Source organism: Carcharhinus amblyrhynchos, chromosome 4, assembly GCF_965287045.1.
Source record: "Carcharhinus amblyrhynchos chromosome 4, sCarAmb.v2.hapA, whole genome shotgun sequence".
Taxonomy (NCBI): Eukaryota; Metazoa; Chordata; class Chondrichthyes; order Carcharhiniformes; family Carcharhinidae; genus Carcharhinus; species Carcharhinus amblyrhynchos.
The window spans coordinates 27,962,167-27,982,191 of NC_137327.1; the positions used below are offsets into that span (position 1 = coordinate 27,962,167).

The 20,025-nt window shown below is 38.1% G+C and overlaps 1 protein-coding gene across 4 annotated transcripts in view; it reads left to right on the plus strand.

Moving 5' to 3' along the window:
- The window catches only part of ap1g1 (adaptor related protein complex 1 subunit gamma 1), a 132,022-nt gene extending 112,485 nt beyond the window's left edge, over positions 1-19,537 (plus strand). For all 4 annotated transcript variants that reach the window (XM_080186895.1, XM_080186896.1, XM_080186897.1 and 1 more), the window contains exons 20-23: positions 4,726-4,827; positions 7,819-7,979; positions 8,656-8,754; positions 13,897-19,537. In XM_080186895.1, coding sequence (XP_080043021.1) covers positions 4,726-4,827; positions 7,819-7,979; positions 8,656-8,754; positions 13,897-13,998 — 464 coding nt within the window. In that variant the 3' untranslated portion in view covers positions 13,999-19,537. The remainder of the gene's footprint in view (positions 1-4,725; positions 4,828-7,818; positions 7,980-8,655; positions 8,755-13,896) is intronic.
- The last annotated feature ends 488 nt before the right edge of the window (positions 19,538-20,025 follow it).

Below are 20,025 nucleotides of genomic sequence, written 5' to 3' on the forward strand. Positions count from 1 at the left end.
TCTTGAAAAGAAGTGACAACTAGGATAGCCTGTATCATCATTGACAATCCCTTGTGATCAAGGGTGATGCTTTCACCTCAGTTCAGTGGGCTCTGCTGGCTGATAAATCTACAGACTGCTATAGATGGTGCAGGGAGGATTTAGTTGGAGGTTTGTGCATTCTCTGATGCTTTGATTTTGTCTCTATATTCATGACAGAGTGTCTTGATTGGTGAATTTCCAAATGAACTGTCTCCATTTTCTTTAAGAGCCAGAGACTCCCATAAGTTAATAGGGATTTTTTATTTCTATGTCTAAAAACATCCCCAAAGCCTGCTGTGTTCTGAGTAGAATGTTAGCTTTGGGAGTGTTGTGTGAGGAAAACAAATGATATGTCCTGCCTCAGTGGTTGTCAGCACCTTGATATGTTGACTAGGGAGTGTTGCTGCTGTGGTTCACCTTTTCCTGCCATTGGATTCCACTGGATTTGAAGAATAACGCAACATTGTATATCCAGTAGTTTGAGGTGCCTTTCTTCATTGATTTGGGCATTGCTGGCTGAGCCAGCAGTTATTGCACATCCCTAATTGTTAAACTGAGCTTAACATTTCAGAAGACATAGCTGTGGATCTGGAGTTGCATATGGGCCAGACTAGGTAAGGGCAGATTTCCTCCTAAAGGACATTAATGAACTGGACCGTCAACAGTGGTTTCATGGTCACCATTAGATTTGTGATTACAGATTTCTATTGAATTCAAATCCCACCCTTTGCTATGATGGGATTTGAACCCGGTTCCCCATTGCATTGCCCTCCCTCTCTGGATTACTAGTCCAGTAATAATACTGCTGTACCATCACTTCCCCTGACTAGTTCATCCTAGTTCCTGAAGAATATAAGAATGCAGGGATCATTAATGCCTGGTAAACCATGACATTGGTCTCAGATTTCAGATCTCTGTCCTCCAATATGCTCTTTTCAATTTGGCTGAGGGGAGGCAATGATGCTTTTCATTGTTTGCTTTTAGCTTTGTTGAAAGGAGGCTCCTGAAATGCAGAATGTTATCCACGTTTTTCAGGATCCCACTGTTGATCAGTTGTGCTGTGGGAATTTTGTTGGAAGAGGAGAGATCCTTGGGTTTTCCAGATGTTTAATTGAAGACCAATTTTCTTGTGTTTCAAAAGAGTCAATAATCACCTGAAACTCTGAGTGAGCATGCTCAATGACCGTCATCTATCTGCATATTGGAGCTCAGTAATGGAGTTGGAGTGGTTTTGGGTTGAAGGTGACATAAAAGTTAAATAGCTTCCCTTCCATTTTTAAATTATCTCCAATGCTGTGTAATTATCTGGAGACCTTAAGTTATGTTTGAAGTTTATTTTGTAACAAATAGGCTACATTAACACTGCAATGAAGTTACTCTGAAAATCCCTTAGTCACCGCACTTCAACGCCCATTCAGGTACACTGAGGGAGAATTTAGCATGGCCAGTGCACCTTATCAAGGAAGGAAGATGGAGAAAAATGTTTGTATGATGGCACAGCCATGTTTGACCTTCATTGCATATGATATGTTGCGGTTCCATTGAGGATCTCTGTTTGCAGGTTACCATGGAGCAGGCAAAGGACAGTGACAAATTTCTGATGGCAGCCAAATTTGAGGCGAATGCTCCATAAGTTTTCACAGGTTAAAGAGTTGTATGTCAAAAAAGGCCATACACAGCATTTAATGCTGCTCCTTGAGATTTTTGTTACATTTGCCACAGTGAGGATAATGTCCATAGTGGTGCCTCTGGCGGGGGGGAAAAAACTACACTGTCTCTGGAAAGAATTTTTTAACTATTGAGGGGAGGCGATGAGGATCTTTGAAGTTATCTTCCCTGTGGCAGATCATTAATTTATATAGTGGTGTGGTGTAATCACTCAGGTAGGTAAACCAAATGCACACAGATTTGCATCTGCGGGAATTATAAGGTTCACGTTCTTTGGCCTAACATAGAATGCTCAGAATAATTGATTGCTTTGGCATAATCGTTTTGATATTCCTCCAGATTTCATCCCAAGGAATTATGTAATTTAAGGAACATGACTGGAATGTTCTTGAACTGCTTGTCACCCCACCATCGATCGCACACCCTGTACAAACATTCAATGATTGTTGTACTATGTACTTTGCCATCACCCTACAATGCATAATCACAGCAAATGTTCTCAGACTCCATGGCTAATTACAAGCCATGGATGAGCTGGAGTCGTGCTTAACAAGCATGACTGAAGCCCCTCCTTATTTGGTTCCTGTCAAAAGCTGTATCTCTTCACAATTTCCTCCTTCCTGGCTGTTTACTTGGGCCAGATAATGAACTGTTTCCTGCTTTACAATGAAACCTCAACAGACAGAAGCAAATTACTGCTGATGCTGGAAATCTGAAACAAAGTTCAGATGAAAGGTCACAATCCTGGCACATTAATTCTGTTTCTCTCTCCATGGATGCTACCAGACCTTCTGAGTGTTCCCAACATTTTCTAGTTCTGTCTCACTTGGCAGATTTGGTTTTGTGGATGGCAAACCACTGGGTGGGTTTCCTGATGAAAAGTTTAGTTGTTGCATGCCTAGATCAAGGCATTAATCATGGCAGACAGTAAGGTTCATAATCATCAGGCTGTTCTATCAGTGCAAAACCAAAACACCAAATGTTGTAAATCTGAAATAGGAACAAAATTCCTTTTTTAAAAAAAAATTGGGTCAAGCAGCGTCTATGGTGAAACGTAGTTAACATTTCAGATCAGTAACCTATCGTCTGCATTTTCTTCTGCACTATATCAATGCTCCCTTTCAATTAGGAACAGCATTTTATGGTTCATAGGAATTGAGAATTGTAGCCTAAGGATATGTTGCCCCTTAAATCCCAATGTCAATGTTGCAATTGAATCTGGTATGTTACAAGATGAACTAGTCTTTATTTTAACTTGCTAAAATAAATGGCCATAATCTTTAAGAAATAATCCATAGTTTTTTTTGTAAAGCTTGAATTCAAATTTCATAGATGTTGATCCTTCATTTGGTATTGTGTACAGAAAAAATTAGACCAGGTCCAAAATGAATGTTTTTAATCTAATCATTGCAATAGGGAAAAAAAAACTTGAGATTGGTTTTAGTGCAAGGAGGTATGATGTTGAGAATAAATAATTCTCAGCCATGGATCTTGCTTGGACATGGTCTGCATCATGCTGAGGTTATTACTGAGGGAGATTGACTCAGAGCTGTGGATGGTGGCAATGGGTGGCAGGTAGGGGGAAGAACTGCCTGTATTCTTTGTACATTTTAAAGTTCCTCGGTTTGGGGACAAAGTCAGCTTTTGCATGCTGATTATACCACTCTTTGGATGTGAAGTAACTAAATGGATTAATCCAGTGTCACAATTAATAGTTAACACAGCTTTGTAAACCATACAAATCACAAAAGTAAAGTAAATAGGGATAAGCATAGACCATGCGATCCCTTGAGCTTGTCATTCAGTGAAATAGTTGGCCGCCTTTTATTCACTTGTGGGACCTGGGCGTTACTGGCCGGCCTGCATTTATTGTCCATCACTAGTTGTTTTTGGAGGGCAGTTGAGTCGACCACATTTCTGTAGTTCTGGAGTCGCATTTAGGCCAGACCAGGTAAGGATGGCAGATTTCCTTCCCTAAAGGACATTAGTGAAAGAGATGGGGGTTTTCAGACAAGCAACTAATGGTTTCTTGGTCATCAGTAGATTCTGATTTCCAGGTATTTTTTAATTCAAATTCCACCCTCTACTGTGGCAGGAGTTGAACCCGGGCCTCCAGAATATTAGCTGAGTTAAGAATTAGCTGGGTTAAGAGTCTAGTGATACCACGAGGCAATCACCTCCTGGTGGCACATCACTCAACACCTTTCTGTCCAATCCCCAAATCCAACAATTCATCAGTCTTTATCTTGAATGTACTCAGCAGCTGAGTACTCATGCCCTCTAGAACAGATAATCCAAAGATTGATAACCATCTGAATGATGAACCTCTGTTTTGACAGTGCCTCTGAGTTTTAAATCTCTAGCCAGGGATGATGATGTCTAAGCCATCCTGTCAAACCCCTTAGAACCTTGTATGAGACACTTCTTATGCTGCTTAAACTCTAGAAAATATAGGTCCTTCTTATTCTTTGTCCTGTTAGGATAGGGTTCTCAGGAATCAATCTAGCGAGCCTTTGTTGCACCCCCCCTTTTAAGCAGCTCTAATCTTCCATGGGTATGGAAACCAGAGCAGCACAAAGCAAAATACTGCAAATCTGAGGTTGAAAATAAAGAAAATGCTGGCAATACTCAGCAGTCCAGACTGTGTCCGTGGAGAGTGAAATGGAGTTAACATTATGATTTAAGTCCTAATCCAACTTTGATGTGGAACCAAAATTTTATGGCTGGTATGGAGTGGAGATCACTTTGCCCTAATTGTTTGTGCTGGTGCTGTATAAAAAGTAGCTTCATTTTTGAAAGGACACATCCAATGATAAGTCACTTTAAACATTTGTTTATAAAATAGTTACAGTATAAATATTTCTGAAATTTTTAAACAAATACAAGTTTTGTGTAATATGATGTGAAGTAAAAGTACACAGTTGTCAGAAGACAACACAAAGTTCTGGAAAAAAGGTGCCATTAAGATTTTGGCCATTTCATGGCCAGTATTCCCTTAACATTTTTGATCAACTGAATTGTGGTTTTGATTTTCAGGTGGAACCATGCCATTAAATGTCCAAGCACCACAAATTTCGCAGGCACCATTTATGTTGGATGGTTTAGCATCACAGGGAGTCTTCAATGATCTAGCTTCAGGTAAATTTTCTTTTGCCGCTGAAATTTAAATGAATGGCAACATTTATTTCTTTCTATTCTTCTTTCCTGGAAGCATCCAAGCGTAGTTTCACATGAAGTGATTTTTACAGTTTTTAAATGATTGATTTATGTTCAGGATTTGGGCATCGCTGGCAGAGCCATATTTTAATGCTTATCCGTAATTACACTCAAATGTGGTGTCAGTTGCCACCTTGAACCTCTCCCGTCCATATATGAAGGTACTGGCACAGTCCTGTTGGGTAGGAAGTTCAAGAACTGTGACTGAGGATTAAGGAAGGGCATTATGTTTCCAAGTCAGCATTGTGTGGCCTGAGAGGGCAACTGGAGAAATTAAAAGTGGTGGTATGCCCATGTGTCTGGTGGTGTTGAAGGAGTTGCTGTGTTAAATCTTGCAAATAGTGCATACTGTATGTGGTGAGTGTGCGATGGTGGAATGGGGTTAAGTTTTAGTTAATGCGTGCTGATCAAACAGGTGGCTGTTTTGTCCTGGATGGCGGCAGCTTCAATGTATTCTTGCGGGTCAAGTGGATTAAGTATCTGGAGGAATATTGGGGGAGTGATTTTAAGTTGTAGGTCAGCAATGCAAAAGGAAAAGAAGCAGTCCAGAGTAAAAGTAAGTAATTGAGCATGGCGATTAATATCAATGTGATGAAAACTGACCTGGTGCTGGTAAATTGTAATTGAAGATTAGCAAACAAAATAATAATGGAATAACAGCTGTCTTTAAAGAGAAGATGGTTTAGGTATTGCTGTGATACTTACGGTGCAAAATTGGGCAAGCAAAGCTAGAGCTCTCTCGATAGTAAAAAAGTGCATATGACAGATGAGTTTATTCTATATTCAACCTGGTTCTCGAGTATACAATTGACGGAGTGAAAAAGGAAATGAGGGAGGCAAAATTAATCCAAAAGCCTGTCTGGACATTATAAATAATGAGTGGTGAAAAGATGGGTGTGGTCAATTAAAGAGCAAAATGAAGATCTCTGCATGGCTGAAATACTAAATGAATAAGGGAACAGATGATGGCAAAATCAAAGTGGAAGAGGAGGTAGTGGATAAAATCTGATCGCGAGAAGGAATTAAGCTGGTTATCCTTAATGTCATCAGGACTGGATCAGACAATACTGAAGGAAGTAAGGGAGGAATTGCGGCAGAGCTTTCCAATCCTTAGTGTCAGGAACCAAAGGACTGGAGAATTGCTCAAAAAAGGTGTAAAAGTAAACCCAGCTATGTCAGGCCGTTGTAAATTCTGGTGGGAAATCGTTTAGAAACAACAAAATGGCACAAAATGAACAGGATAAGGGTGGACTGATAAGAAAAGTCAGCTCAATTTGTTAACAGTAAATCATGTTTAACTAACTGGATTTGAGTTCCTTTGTAGAGGAACAATGGGGCTGGGGTTTGAGTCTAACACACGGAGATGGAAATAGTGCAAGGCAAATGATCATAATGAGGCAAGACTAGAAGTGAAGGATGGACAAATGAACCCTAGGAAGGCAGGCCACTGTATCAATGGCAGTGCTGATAAGGGGATTCCGTGTGACAGCCCACAACAACTTCAGTCTTCGTTCTGTTCCACCCATTCCTCATTACAAGCAACTACTGTCTGAGAGAAAATGGATATGGTTTAAAATTATTGAACTTGTTGAGGTTGGAAGCCCTTCAGTGTCTAAGATAAAGATGAGGCTCAGCCCCTCAAACTTGTGTTGAACTATTCTGAGATACTGCTGGAAGCCATGGCCTACAGCACCTTGCATTTATGCTGTACTTTTAACACAGTAAAATATCTGAAAGTACAATTTGTAATTATGTTATCAAACAAGTTGTAATGCTGAGCCACATAGCATATTAGGATATGTGACCAAAAACTTGGTCAAATATGGGGTGTCTCAAAGAAAGGGAGGTGGAGAGGTTTAGGCAGGAAATTTCAGAGCTTGGGCCTAGGCAGCTGCAGACACATTTGCCAATGTTTAGGGAATAGACGATGGTGAATTAAAATGGCAAGTGATTTGAAGTTCATGGTTCAACTTGCAAACTAAAAGGTGCTCAACAAATGAATCGTCCAACCTGCACTTTAAGTAGAGGAACCTGTTTGTAAGCGGCAATTATGCTATAAATCATTTTCACCCAGAATGGACATTTGGAGCTCTGGGCTGTGGTGAGGGAGGAAGTTAAAGGGTCTATGCACCTCCTGTGCTTGCTTGGGTAAATACTGGGGGTAATGGAAGAGTGGACAAGGGTGTCATGGTTAATTAGAATGGATCTTTGCCAATGCGGCAGAGCATAAATATGTTTGTATATTGCACTGGAATGGTTAAAAATTGAATATGGAGACTAGGGAATGTAAGGTAGAACTCCCAAGAGAGGAGAAGGGGCTAAGGCTGAAAATGAAACAAGTGCAGTTGAGTGCCATGTTAACTCACTTTGGTTGACAACAATGAAAATGTTGCAAACGCTCTAGCATAAAAGGCATTATGGAATGGAAGCTGCGGAACTGGGAGAATGGAATAGAATACTCAAGGCTGAATGGAGTTGCAGGAACGAATGCATAACTACCCTAGAAATTGGGTTTGAGGAGTTGAGGAATGGAAGAGAAGTGATGGTACAGAAGGGATAGAAGCTGGGGGCAAAGCTTCCGCTTGACAGCAAGAAGTGGCAGTGATAGTTATTGACTTCAGGACCCAGGTAGAACCAGAACAAAGAATGTTCCATGCAATAGAAAAAGGCAAGCATAACCAGAACAAATACAAATTCCCATAGGGGCACCTTTTTTTGCAGGGCAAAATGTTCAGTGTGACAGCTTGTTTGGGGTGGTGGTTGATGGAGACAAGTTGGTCCACTCTGAGCAAAAGTGCAATTGTTATGAACAATGATGTAGACAGACCCAACATTCATGACTTAAAGGATCTGGGAACTGGAAATGATTAAGCATTGTTATGTTGTCACTGAATACATTTTTTAATTCTACAGGCATTCCACCTGTTACAGCTTACTGTAAAGGTGGTTTGAAAATAGAGTTTAACTTCGAACGTTCCAACACAAATCCTAATGTAACTGTTGTTACAATTAGTGCTACCAACTCCACAGAAGGAGACATGACTGACTTTGTATTTCAAGCTGCAGTACCAAAGGTATTTATCTGGTTAATACACCATTAGGCACTAAGGTAATTGTTTAAGGAAATTACTTCACAACTGTCCACTAGCTAGGATGTTGGGTAACAGTGAGTGAGTAATTCATCACTTAGAACAATGATTTAACAAAATAAACCCCAGCTTGGGCTAGATTTCCCCAGTTTGAAGTCTGTAATATTTGAAGAGCTAATAAGAAAAATGTGGTAATGACCCAGAAAATCCAAATTGAAGCGTTTTTGCCTCAAATGTACAAAATTTATGGAAGTTTATTGAAAGAAAAAGGAGGAATGGTGCAGATCCTAAGGAAAGGCAGCAAGTTGATTTCTGTTGCTTGGCAGTGATCACAGCTGTAATCAAGCAGTGTTTTCAGCTTTTGTGCTACATTATCACAGGCTGCTGAGGAAAGAAAAGTGACAAGTTTTGTAAGAGAGCTCTGTTAGATTTGTGAATGAGGGATCACTGCACTGAGCATTTTTGATTTTATATTGGGTGTCTTGAGTCTGAGTAGTGCCTGATCTTTGATCTTATAAGAGAATTAAATAATTTAACAAATTCTGCTTTTAGTCTCATGCATGTTTCAAGTAAACCCACAATACTTTTAAGTCTTAAATATGTGAACTGTTCTATTTGTTTTGAATGCTTAAATCAAGGTTGTTTTTCTTGCATTCTGCAGACATTTCAGCTACAGCTTCTTTCTCCAAGTAATAATATAATTCCAGCACGAAATGCAGGAGCTGTCACACAGGTCATTAAAGTACTTAATCCACAGAAGGTATGTCATAGGTTCCTTGTGAATTACAATTTGAGGGGTTCTTGGCAGCATTTGAGATCATCTTGATGCTGTCTTCCTCTTCGGTTTTTTAAAGTTAATTTATTCATGTCACAAGTAAGCTTACATTAACACTGCAATGACGTTACTGTGAAAATCCCCTACTTGCCCCACACCGCTGCTTATTCGGGTACACTGACGGAGAATTTACCATGGCCAATCCACCTAACCAGCAAGTCTTTCAGACTACGGGAGGAAACCAGAGGAAGCAGATACGGGGAGAATGTGCAAACTGCACACAGGCTGGGAATTAACCTATGTCCCTGGAGCTGTGAGGCAGTAGTACCGCCCACCCAGCCAAGGGTCAGCATCCTTTGTTTTAAATTGCCTAAAACCAAAAGTATGGCAGCCACAAGATGAAGATTCAGCATTTCTAAACCAAATGCTTGGCAAATTGCCGTTTGGCTGTTATAAAATGTATTTGTACATAAAATACTGGTATTGAATTTATACAAAATGGAGAAAGACAAATTTAAAATAGCCCGAACTGAGAATTGTTGCATTCTTTGACTTTTCTAAAAATAATTTTGTCCATATGGTCACCTTTAAACAAACGTAACATGTTACTTGAGAGAAAAGTAGTCTCAGACTATGCTGAATACAGTTGCACTGGGTAACCCAGGGCAGAGAACCACAAAAAGAAAAGCACTCAAGTGAAATTTTTCAGTGTGCTTTACTGCAGTATCAAAGGGTTGAATGATAAGGTACCAAGCTCTCATTTCCATTTTTGTGATTATGTATTCTTGACTTTTGATAGCCTATTCAAAATATTTAGTCATGGTTACCTTAGAAATAGTAAGGTATTTCTATAAAATCGGTTTCTTGAATCAAAGGTACTGTCAATGATCATGGTGTAGCTAAACCACTCACAGCTTTGGTTATAGCACTGTTTTTCATTAAAATTATTTGAAACTAAAGTGCAGCATTAATTTTTTATCTCAATGAAAACCCGAGGCTTTACTTGAGCTTTTTAGGCTCTTTCATGTTAATTCGTATGATCTAACTGGAAAGGGTTGAGAGTCATAAATGGGGTTCCATACCCTGACTTGGTCTAACTTGAGTTGGCGCTCTTCAGACAGCAGGTGAAAACTTGCGTTGTTTTGCAGACATCCATTTTCTAAGAAACAATGAGAATAAAATGTACTTATTACATCCCATTTTTGAGATTTTACCTTAAAATGTACACTTTCTGCCATTTATTTCCCAACAATTGGTTCAGATTCCACTATCAATGCCACTTATGCATAAATGTAGCACACATACCTTTGCTGTGTGGGAATTTACTTCATTTTCCTTCACTCTTCTCCCAGTGACTGAGATTGCAACTTGCATTTCTACACAATTGCAGTCGTTTTTAAGGAATGACTTCCCCACCCATCCAAGTGCCCATTAAAAGTAATTTACATATCTCCAAATGTATAATCTTCCATGAACCAGTGCATTCCAGTGTTTTAGAATTTTTGCATTTAAAAAAATTGCTGTTATATGCAGCATTACTAATAAAGCTGAAAGATATTTGCATTCACAATTAGAATCTTGCATAGTCCACCTGATCTTAAGTAACCAAATGGCTTTTAAAAATTATTGCAGAGTCATTTAATTGTTTTATTGGTGCATAATAATTAGTTGCATAGCAAATTGAATTGTTTATTTTTAAAAGGTTGATCAATTGTCTCGGTGCCAAATGCACTGCTTTTAAGAGCCTGTCCAAAGACATGTACACAATTGCAATTGGCAAAAGCTCAATAGTGATTGATTTGGGGTGTGGCCATTTTCTAGGGCAATATTCAACTTCAACCTAGTTAATAATTGGGAAATCTGGGCTCGGTACCTTTATTCAACCCCTTGATACTGCAGTGAAGCACACTGAAAAATTTCACGAGTGCTTTTTTTGGTGGTTCTCTGCCCTGGGTTACCCAGTGCAACTGTATTCAGCATAGTCTGAGACTACTTTTCTCTCAAGTAACAAATATAAACACAAACCAGAGGTTTTGAAACTAAAACAGCCAGTACCTTTTTATATGAAGACTTATATGAAGCAGCAAAATAATCGCAAACTACAATTTATATCTGCAAAATGAGAAGGCTGTGAAGGAGTGATTCACTGACCCCTTGAGAGATCTGCCTCTGATCCAGTTGCAATGTTTCTGTGAACTAACAAATCAAGTTCTTATGGTATGAGGAGTTTCGTCTTCTATAAAAAAGAAACAAAGGTTGATGACAGTCAGCATTGTTTAAATGAATTTTGTTGGACTAACCTTGGATTTTTTTTAAAAGAGATCATATACCCATTCTGAGTGCGTATGTGTGGGGAGTGGAAGATAGATACAAGATGGGAATGGTGGGGTTGAAGAGAAGTTCAAGGCTTTGAATTACCACTTTGAGATCCACAATTATGAACTAGGATCATAGGTTTCGGACTAATCCAGCAGTTAAGATTTTGGATCAGTAATCAGCTAAGCAGGAGTTTGTAAAAGATGTTAGTTTACGTTAGTTCTGTTGAACGTAGAGTGAAGACCTATTCCTCTTGGGCGAATGACACAATGAGAGATGATAAATGCCTGTTTTGTCTTCAGAACTCTGACCTTTTACAGTCATTAGGGCTTAAAGTGGCAACAGCACTTTCCCCACTAGAGGAAAACAAGTCTGCCACTTGAGAAGGCAGGTGGAATTTGGAGCTCTGTTTTTGTATTCAGTCCTCTAGACAATCACGTTAGCTCTATACAGAGTAATATTCAAGCTTATTTGGAATGCTGTTTGCAGTCTTGCTCTAGAAAGAATCTAATAGAGAGCTACAATGAATATTTATCAGGATACCACCAGAGATTAGGTGAATGAGAGGTAATGCATTTTGGTTGACAGAACCAGGGCAGGACTTACTCAGTTAATGGGTGTTGGGAAGAGTTATAGAACAGAGAGATCTAGGGGTACATGTTCATAGCTCCTCGAAATCTGTCCTCCTGGACAGATTGGTGAAGAAGGCATTTGGCATGCTTGGTTTTATTGATCAAAACATTGACTACAGGAGTTGGAGTGTCTTGTTGAAGTTGATTAAGAGATTAGTAAGACCACACTTGGAACACTGTGTACAGTTCTGGTCACTATTATAGAAAGAATATTATTAAACTAGAAAGAGTGCAGAAAAGATTTACTAGAATGCGAGTGGGATTTGATGGTTTGAATTACCAGGAGACGCTGGATAGACTGGGACTTTTTCTCTGGAGTGTAGGAACTTGGGGCTGACCTTGTAGAGATCTACAAAATAAGGGCATAGATCAGCTAGATAGTCAATATCTTTTCCCAAAGGTAGGAGAGCCTAAACCTAGGTTTAAGGTGAGAGGGGAGAGATACAAAAGGATCAAAAGGGACAATTTTTTGAGAGTGGTGAGTGTTTGGAACAAGCTGCCAGAAGTAGTAGAGGCGGGTACTCTTAAAAAGTGTCTTTTAGCATCTTGTGCTAAAATTTCTTTGTCTGAGGAGTAAAACCACATGACATAGGAGCAGAGTTAGGCCACTCGGCCCTTTGAGTCTGCTCCACCATTCAGTCATGCTGATATTTTTCTCATCCCCATTCTCCTGCCTTTTCCCCCATAACCGCTGATCTCCTTATTAGTCAAAAACCTATCTGTCTTAAAGACACTTAATGACCTAGCCTCCAAAGCCTTCTACGGCGAGTGAATGATAAGCAAGTTGGCTCAAATGATAATGACTTGGCTCAAATGATAAAAGCAAAGTATTGCAGATGCTGCAAATCTGAAATAAAAACAGAAAATGCTGGATAAACTCAGCAGTTCTGTAGAAGAGCCACGTGGATCCAAAACATAACTTTCTCTGCACAGATGCTGCCAGACCTGCTGAGTTTATCCAGTATTTTCTGTTTCTGTTCTTTCAAATGATGGCACTCTTATTTAGCTTAATTTATTGTTTTAAGCTGCCCCTGAATTTTTGGCTTCTTGCTTGAACCTTCCACTTTCCAGCCTACATATAAAGACTAACTGGTTATAAGAACATAAGAAATAGGAGCAGGAGTAGGCCATCTAGCCCTTCAAGCCTGCCCTGCCATTCAATAAGATCATGGCCGATCTGTCGTGGCTCAGCTCCACATTCCCACCCTCTCCCCATAACCCTTAATCCCCTCGCTTATCAAAAACCCATCAACCCGCATCTTAAAAATATTTAGCGAGGCAGCCTCCACCACTTCAACGGGCAGAGAATTCCAGAGATTCACCACCCTTTGAGTGAAGAAGTTCCTCCTCAACTCCGTTCTAAACCGCCCCCCCTTTATCTTGAGGCTGTGCCCCCTAGTCCTACTGTCCTTTCTGAGCGGGAAGAGTCTCTCCACCTCTATCCTATCCATCCCATTCATCATCTTATATGTCTCAATGAGGTCTCCCCTCATTCTTCTAAACTCTAACGAGTACAAGCCTAGTTTATTCAGCCTCTCCTCATAGCTCAACTCCGGCATCAGCCTAGTAAACCTCCTCTGCACTCCCTCCAAGGCCAAAATAGAACCAATCGGCTGAACTTTGAGTGAATAACTTGACTTAACTGTAAAATCTGATGTTTAGAACTTCACTCTTTAAGCACAAAGTTACTAGAATAATTTGTAATTCCCCTTTAAATGTGATCTCCTTCCATAGGAATTTTTAAAGCATTGCCTTCCTTAATCTAAACCCAGGTTAATGCATGTTTTACTGCTGAATCTATGGATTCAATTCATATAATCACATGCTTTGAGCCACACTGGCAAGTCACATCAATTGTCCATCTCATTGTGAGCACAGTACAGCAATTGTACAACTAAATAGTGTGCTAAACTGCTTCAAAGTGGCATTAAGGGTCAACTGGAGAAAGTGGATTGGTCATACAGGCTGCATCAGGTTCAGGTATTGTTCCCAATCGACAATTTTTACAAATGCCAGCAGCATTTCTGGACTCTTTTTTTCAGCTGCAGTCTACAAGTTAGCAGATCTATTAAATTCAAATTTGCAATTGCAATTTAAAGTTGCAGCTCCTGGGCTGCTGATCCACAGCCTTGCACAGCTATTGTTTTTCTTTTAATCAATTTTGTCTTTTTGCTTTTAGCAACAACTTCGCATGAGGATAAAGATCACATATAATCTCAATGGAGCACCAGTGCAAGATTTAGCAGAAGTAAATAACTTTCCCCCTCAATCGTGGCAGTGATTGGGTGGTAACATCCTTTTTTCCACCAGTGGATTTTGGTAAATCTTTGGGAAGGTCATATCCTAAGAGTGCCCTTATGCACAACATCATAAAATGTATATCAGCCCTCCGTGTGGGTTGCAAAATTAATGAACAAACTTTGAGGAATATCATGCCTACAATGCTGATCACTTTTCAAAACACACACATATGAGTCTCTATCAACATCATGTTCATCGTTGGAGTATCTGCTTATGGTATGCACTACACACTCTTCCTGCTTTACCCAGTGATTTTTGCAGAACTTGGAATATTTGCACAGAAGATGTGATCCAGTTTGTCAGTATGTGCCCAGCAGCTTTGCAAGATTTCAGAGCACATCAAGAAGCTATTGTTTTTCTACTACTCACCACTTGCATTTATTGGGAACTAGAGCAAAGAATGTTATAAAGTGGTTGCAGTGGATTCTATACCGTAATGATTTTTCATTCAACAAAGGATCTCAATAAAATATCCAACTGTCTTTGAAAGCAGTTTTGCCCTCTTTAGCATTTAACTTGTAAACAGTATAGGTTATATTAGATGATTCTCAATGTTTTGTCATCCAGAAATCTACTTTTCATGGGAGAGGATTCCTGATGCTTGCTCAGTCAAAACAGTACCAGTTAATTCACTTGCTGAATTTTGATAATGAGCTCAATGTCTGTGACAATCTGATTTAGCAGCAAAGAATCTTCGTTGTATCATTGTTCTCTTGAACAATGTGACTTTCTGCCTTGTTTTTCAAAAGCATAATTTTTAAAATGGTCTACAGTCATTAAGCTTGAATCTAATTTTTTTTTACAAGCCTGCAAAGCTCGTAATTTGATACTATTCCATCTGCACTGTGGCTAATTTGCTAACTTCAGTTGTCTGGACAGGAAAGTATTTTGATTATTGGTCCCCTCGTTCTCTGTTGCAAGATTAATAATTTCTATATAACGTACTGGCAAAATATTAGTAGTCAAACATTTCAGCTTCCTCGCGCAATCTGATGCATAAAAGGTCATGTGGCAGTTTAGTATTTCCTGGTCAACTTTGTCTCTATTATGAAATACATTTGTCAGTTAAATTATGTAACAATTTTTTTGAAGGTTTTTAAACTTCAAATTTGGTTTAAAAATAAGTTTTGTGTATTAGCATTTTGCTATTGGTGATTGGTGTCCAACAAATCTTAAGATATGTGAATATTTGGAAGTTCCTATTGTGATTAAAACACATTGATAGTCTATTCACTTTCATGGTCTTAAAATTGCAGAATTTTTCCCAGTATGTTTAGTAAATCAATGCACTAACTCAATGTCTTAAAGATCGTAAGTCTTAAAGTAACAATGGAAATTTTGAACATTTTATGATTCTACAAATGGATGAATGCAAAGGGATATGGCAATTTAAATCTCAAGATTTACCTAACTAAAACTGAGCAAAATGGCTTAAATAAAAATATTTCCCTTTTGATGTGAAATTTTAAAGTGGCTTACAACATTGGGAGTTTTTTTTAAATATTGTATTTTCTAGCACACAAGTACTCACCTGCCCATTACAAGTATGGTTTCTAGCTGCCATCTTATTTGATCTTTTGAATTGTGGGTAAGGAGAACAAATATTTAATTTTTTTTTGGAGAGAAATATGTTGGACAGTTTTTGACAAGTCCTGAATGTATTGGGCAGTTGATGGTATATATACTTGATGCTCTTAACAGCTGTAAGTATAAAAATACTGCTGCTTCAGTAATTTTTATAAGAATTTTTAAATTGAGGCTATTGCAAAACATAGCAAGCAGTTCTGGTCTTTGAAAGAAGTTAGATTTAACTGTTGGAAATGCTAATTTGTATGCACAGTATATAAGCTGCAGTGTGTTTTTGCAAGATCACCTGGATTCAATAAATGAGTTGTGCTGGTAATGGTATCAGCATAACTACAGTCTCCTTGTTTAACATGGATTAATACAATGGAAGAAAGTTTTTATAATGGTATGTTGAAAGAACATCTAGGATTAAAAATATTTTCATAATGCAGTCTCTGACATACAAAATCATTCCATTATTTAAATAGAGGAGTTGTGATTTATTTACATTGACGCAACCTGATCCTACAAAACTGAGGAAAAATGGATATTTCTCACGTTCGTGATTGCTAGTTATTTTGTTTAAACATTCATGCTTAGTTATGTATGTATAGTAGTACTGACTGCAGGATAACACTTGTCTCCAAGAATGTGGATTGCTGAGATTGCCTCCTTTACCACTTGGCAAAAGTTATTCATGCATCATTAGTCACAGTTGATTCATTTAGTTTAATGGACCATCTGAACTGACAGTATAACCTCACTACCTTAATGAAACAGCTGTGCCTGTGCAATTATGTGCATTTGAATTATTTTTGATCACTTTATAAACTAAAAGTTTAGATCAAAGTTTAATTTTGGTTTGGTAGAGCAATAATAAATTGAATGAATCTCATGGCTTTCCCGGATGGTTTAAAATCTATACTGATAAAAATGAGCCCACTTGTTAAGTGAAACATTCTTTTGTAATTTAAATTTTATTTCATGAAGACTTTAATCTATTTTGGGAATAACAGTAATTTCAGCTGTATCTTATTCACTGTTAACTTTGGGTCATAAAATATGCAAAATTATTTTGGAGTCTGAGGTGTTACAGAGCAAGAGACAAGAATAGGCAATAAAGTATTGTATCCCAGAAAATGAACTGCATTGTTAATTAATGTCCCCAAGTTAAACAGAATAACTGTTGATATGGCTCCTTAAGATTCTACATGAGATTGAAAACATAAATTTCCATTAAGATGACAACAGTAACGTTAATATGGATATTTATTGCATGATGTCATACATTACTACATACTGATGAGAAGTACTTCATTACTTCAAAAATATTTTAATTTTACTGTCCGTATCCATCAGCTCAGGGCATCATTTGAGCTAGTTTTAATCTGACAGTATTTCCTTACCATTTATTTGGTATTTCCAGTTGAACAGGGATACAAATGATTTCCTGGCCAGCTGAGATTGAGATTCCATACCAATGATTTAATTATCATGTTTTCAATTCGTATCTTTTTGTGGTTTTGCGTTTTTGGGTTTTTACAACTGGCAGAGTACATCAGCCTTCATTGGTCACATTAGGAACCTTTGCTATAATAGATCAATGAGCAATCAGTATGTACAAGTTAAGTCTCGATTTTGGTCACTTTGATCATAAACATACCTTATTTTTCTTTTCCCTTTAATCTTCATCCGTCCGGAGTGGTTAATTTAGCACTGATCAGAAATTGAATCCCCTAGTTTGTGAAGCTCTGTTCCACATCATCCAAAATATTTGCACTTTTTTTAATGAACATAAATAAAGTTAGTCATTTGAGTTCATCTCAATAGGAAACATTGAAAGGGATTCTGTCTAGACATGGGCCAGGATTTTATGGCCCTTTCTACCCAGCAGAATGTTATGGTCCCACCGAATTTAATGGAGATTTAAATGGCTCGCCACATTGAAGTGGATTTGGAGGTGTGGACACCTTGTGGTGTGGCCATAAAATCCTGGCTGTGATTTCTAACACCAGTTTTGAAAAATGTAGCAACGGTGTAGATGGAACAAAAATATTTGCCTTTGAAACATTCTTGAAGAAATTCAAATTATTTCAAACAAAGTAATGCCACCTTATCTGTTAACCTTTTCCAAGTGACAAAAGTCATATATTTGCTGTGCTGACTATTCAAATTCATCATAGCACTGGATTTTTTACTTGGGATTATTTAAACTGCAAATCACTTAGCAGGTGTAAATATTAAAATGAGTGAAAAGCAGACGTGAGCACTCCCATGCTGTTGGATACAGAGACTTTGATATGAATGTGTAGTAATGAAATGATTAGTGTCTAATATCTGAAGGGAAGCAGTGTAATTAAATATTTTGATTTTTGTGCATTATTCTTCAGGTCTGCAGAAGAAATATAAATACTTGGGGTTGGGGTGGGCAAGCTTGAGAAATAAAGCAGACATTTTAACTACTGATTAAATTCCTTTCATATGCTGTGCAATAATGTTGAGGAAATGTGGATCAGCTTGTTTTCAGTTCTGTGTTGATCTGTTAACATTATCTCTGGTATTTTTATTGCTTTGAATCTTTGTGCTGTAAACTAGTTGTTTCTGCACTTGCACCTTTACTATTCTATACAGACTCCAAATTTGAACCGGTTGTTTTGTCACATGGCTTCAAAGCGCCATATCAGTCCTACTTCCATTCTTTTTACTGGGCAATGAGTAGCAAAGCATCAAATGCATTAATAGTGGAGAGGTTTTTCATCATTTGCTTATATTCTTAGGGTGTAAATTTTCACAATCTTCTTGGGACTGCTTTCCTAAACTTCATGCATGCATCCAAGAATCTTAAATTGGATCAGTTATAATCTAACAAGTATGAATAAATAGAGTTCTGTTAGTTTCATATCACCTGCCAACACCTTAATTATTGCCAGATTAGTTAATTTATTTCAATAAAAAATATATTGATAGGTGCAAAGAATATCTTTACTCACAAAGATGATTGCATCACTGGGGAGATGCATATTGAAATTTGCTGGGATGCTTCCATTTTTCTTTTAAGTTCTCACCCAGCATAGCTATGGGAGCTGAAGGGGTTGTGATGAGTTAGATAATATGTACCTGAGGTAAACTGATGACAGTTTTGCTCATCTGTATCCCTTTAGGTATGTGCGTGCCTAGGCACAAGAAAGCATAGTCATTAGATTTAAGGAGGGGGTTACAGTTCTACTTGCCTTTTTCCAGGGCCAGGTTTCAAGAGCATTATTACCAAGATTGAGGAGGTGGGGGGAGCAAATACTTTGGGAAACTGGGCTTAAAAATAAAAGATTGTATTGATCTGAAACATGGTGCGATCCAGGATGTAAAGTGGAGGTTAGAATGGGCTAATTTTGGAGCCTTGTTTGAATTATCCTGGTCTAATCTGTACCTCTGAAAATTGGTTAGAGCTGTGTTCAGAATGCATGATTTTTTAAAACAAAACCTGTGTAAATAGCCTGATTTGTACTTGATTTCCACTACCCAACATGTTAAAAGCAGATTCGACTGGTGAAACTGAGCCTGCAGCTTTTGAAAATTGAATGTATCATTCCATTGTTTTTACTGCAAGACTGCATTGTTACAGTGCCTCATGGTGCTGCGAAAAGAGGGAATGAAATCCTGGGTTGTATCACCTTCCCCATCCCTCTGGTTTTCCTCCATAAGGTGTGCCGCCTGTGATACTTTATCCTCATCTATATCTTTCAAAGTTTTATGGAGTAAATTTATCATTGGGAAATTAAACAATTACTACAAACTTATTTTTTGAGATATTGTACAAAATAAAGTCCATTGATCTTAAAAGTGGATGGGACATAAAGGTTGTAAACGCTTACCTGGGACATTTTAGAATTCTGTATGTATTGTCTTTTGGGTTGGAAAAATTGATCATTGACTAATAAAAATGGAAAAGTCCATAATTAACATTTTGTGTTTTATTACTGGCATGTTGTGGGCTAAATAATGTTATGCATGATTGATATAGACTGCTTAAAAATAATTGTATTGCTACAGCAATTTCCGAAGCATTAAATTAGAAGCAAATCCATGCCATTTATCAATGATCTCCTTCCTATACCCTCAGTGTTCTCTAATTTTATCCCTAATGTGTGCTCAATGTTTATTCTCAATTGAAGACTAACTGGCTTACATTTTTTGGAACATCTGAAATCTTTCTTGAATGGTTATTGGCACAATTTTGGTTAAGGCCAAACCACTGTCTTCACCAAAGTCTGTCTATCTAGGATGCATCCTGTCTGGATAGCATTTTTATTTTATAGTCCCATTAATCTTTGTTTCTCCTATAATATCTCTTCCATGCTCTCCTTGATCACCATACTTATTATTCATATCAATTCCCAGCTTGGGTCACTGTCAGTGTGGAGTTTGCACATTTCTCCCTGTGTCT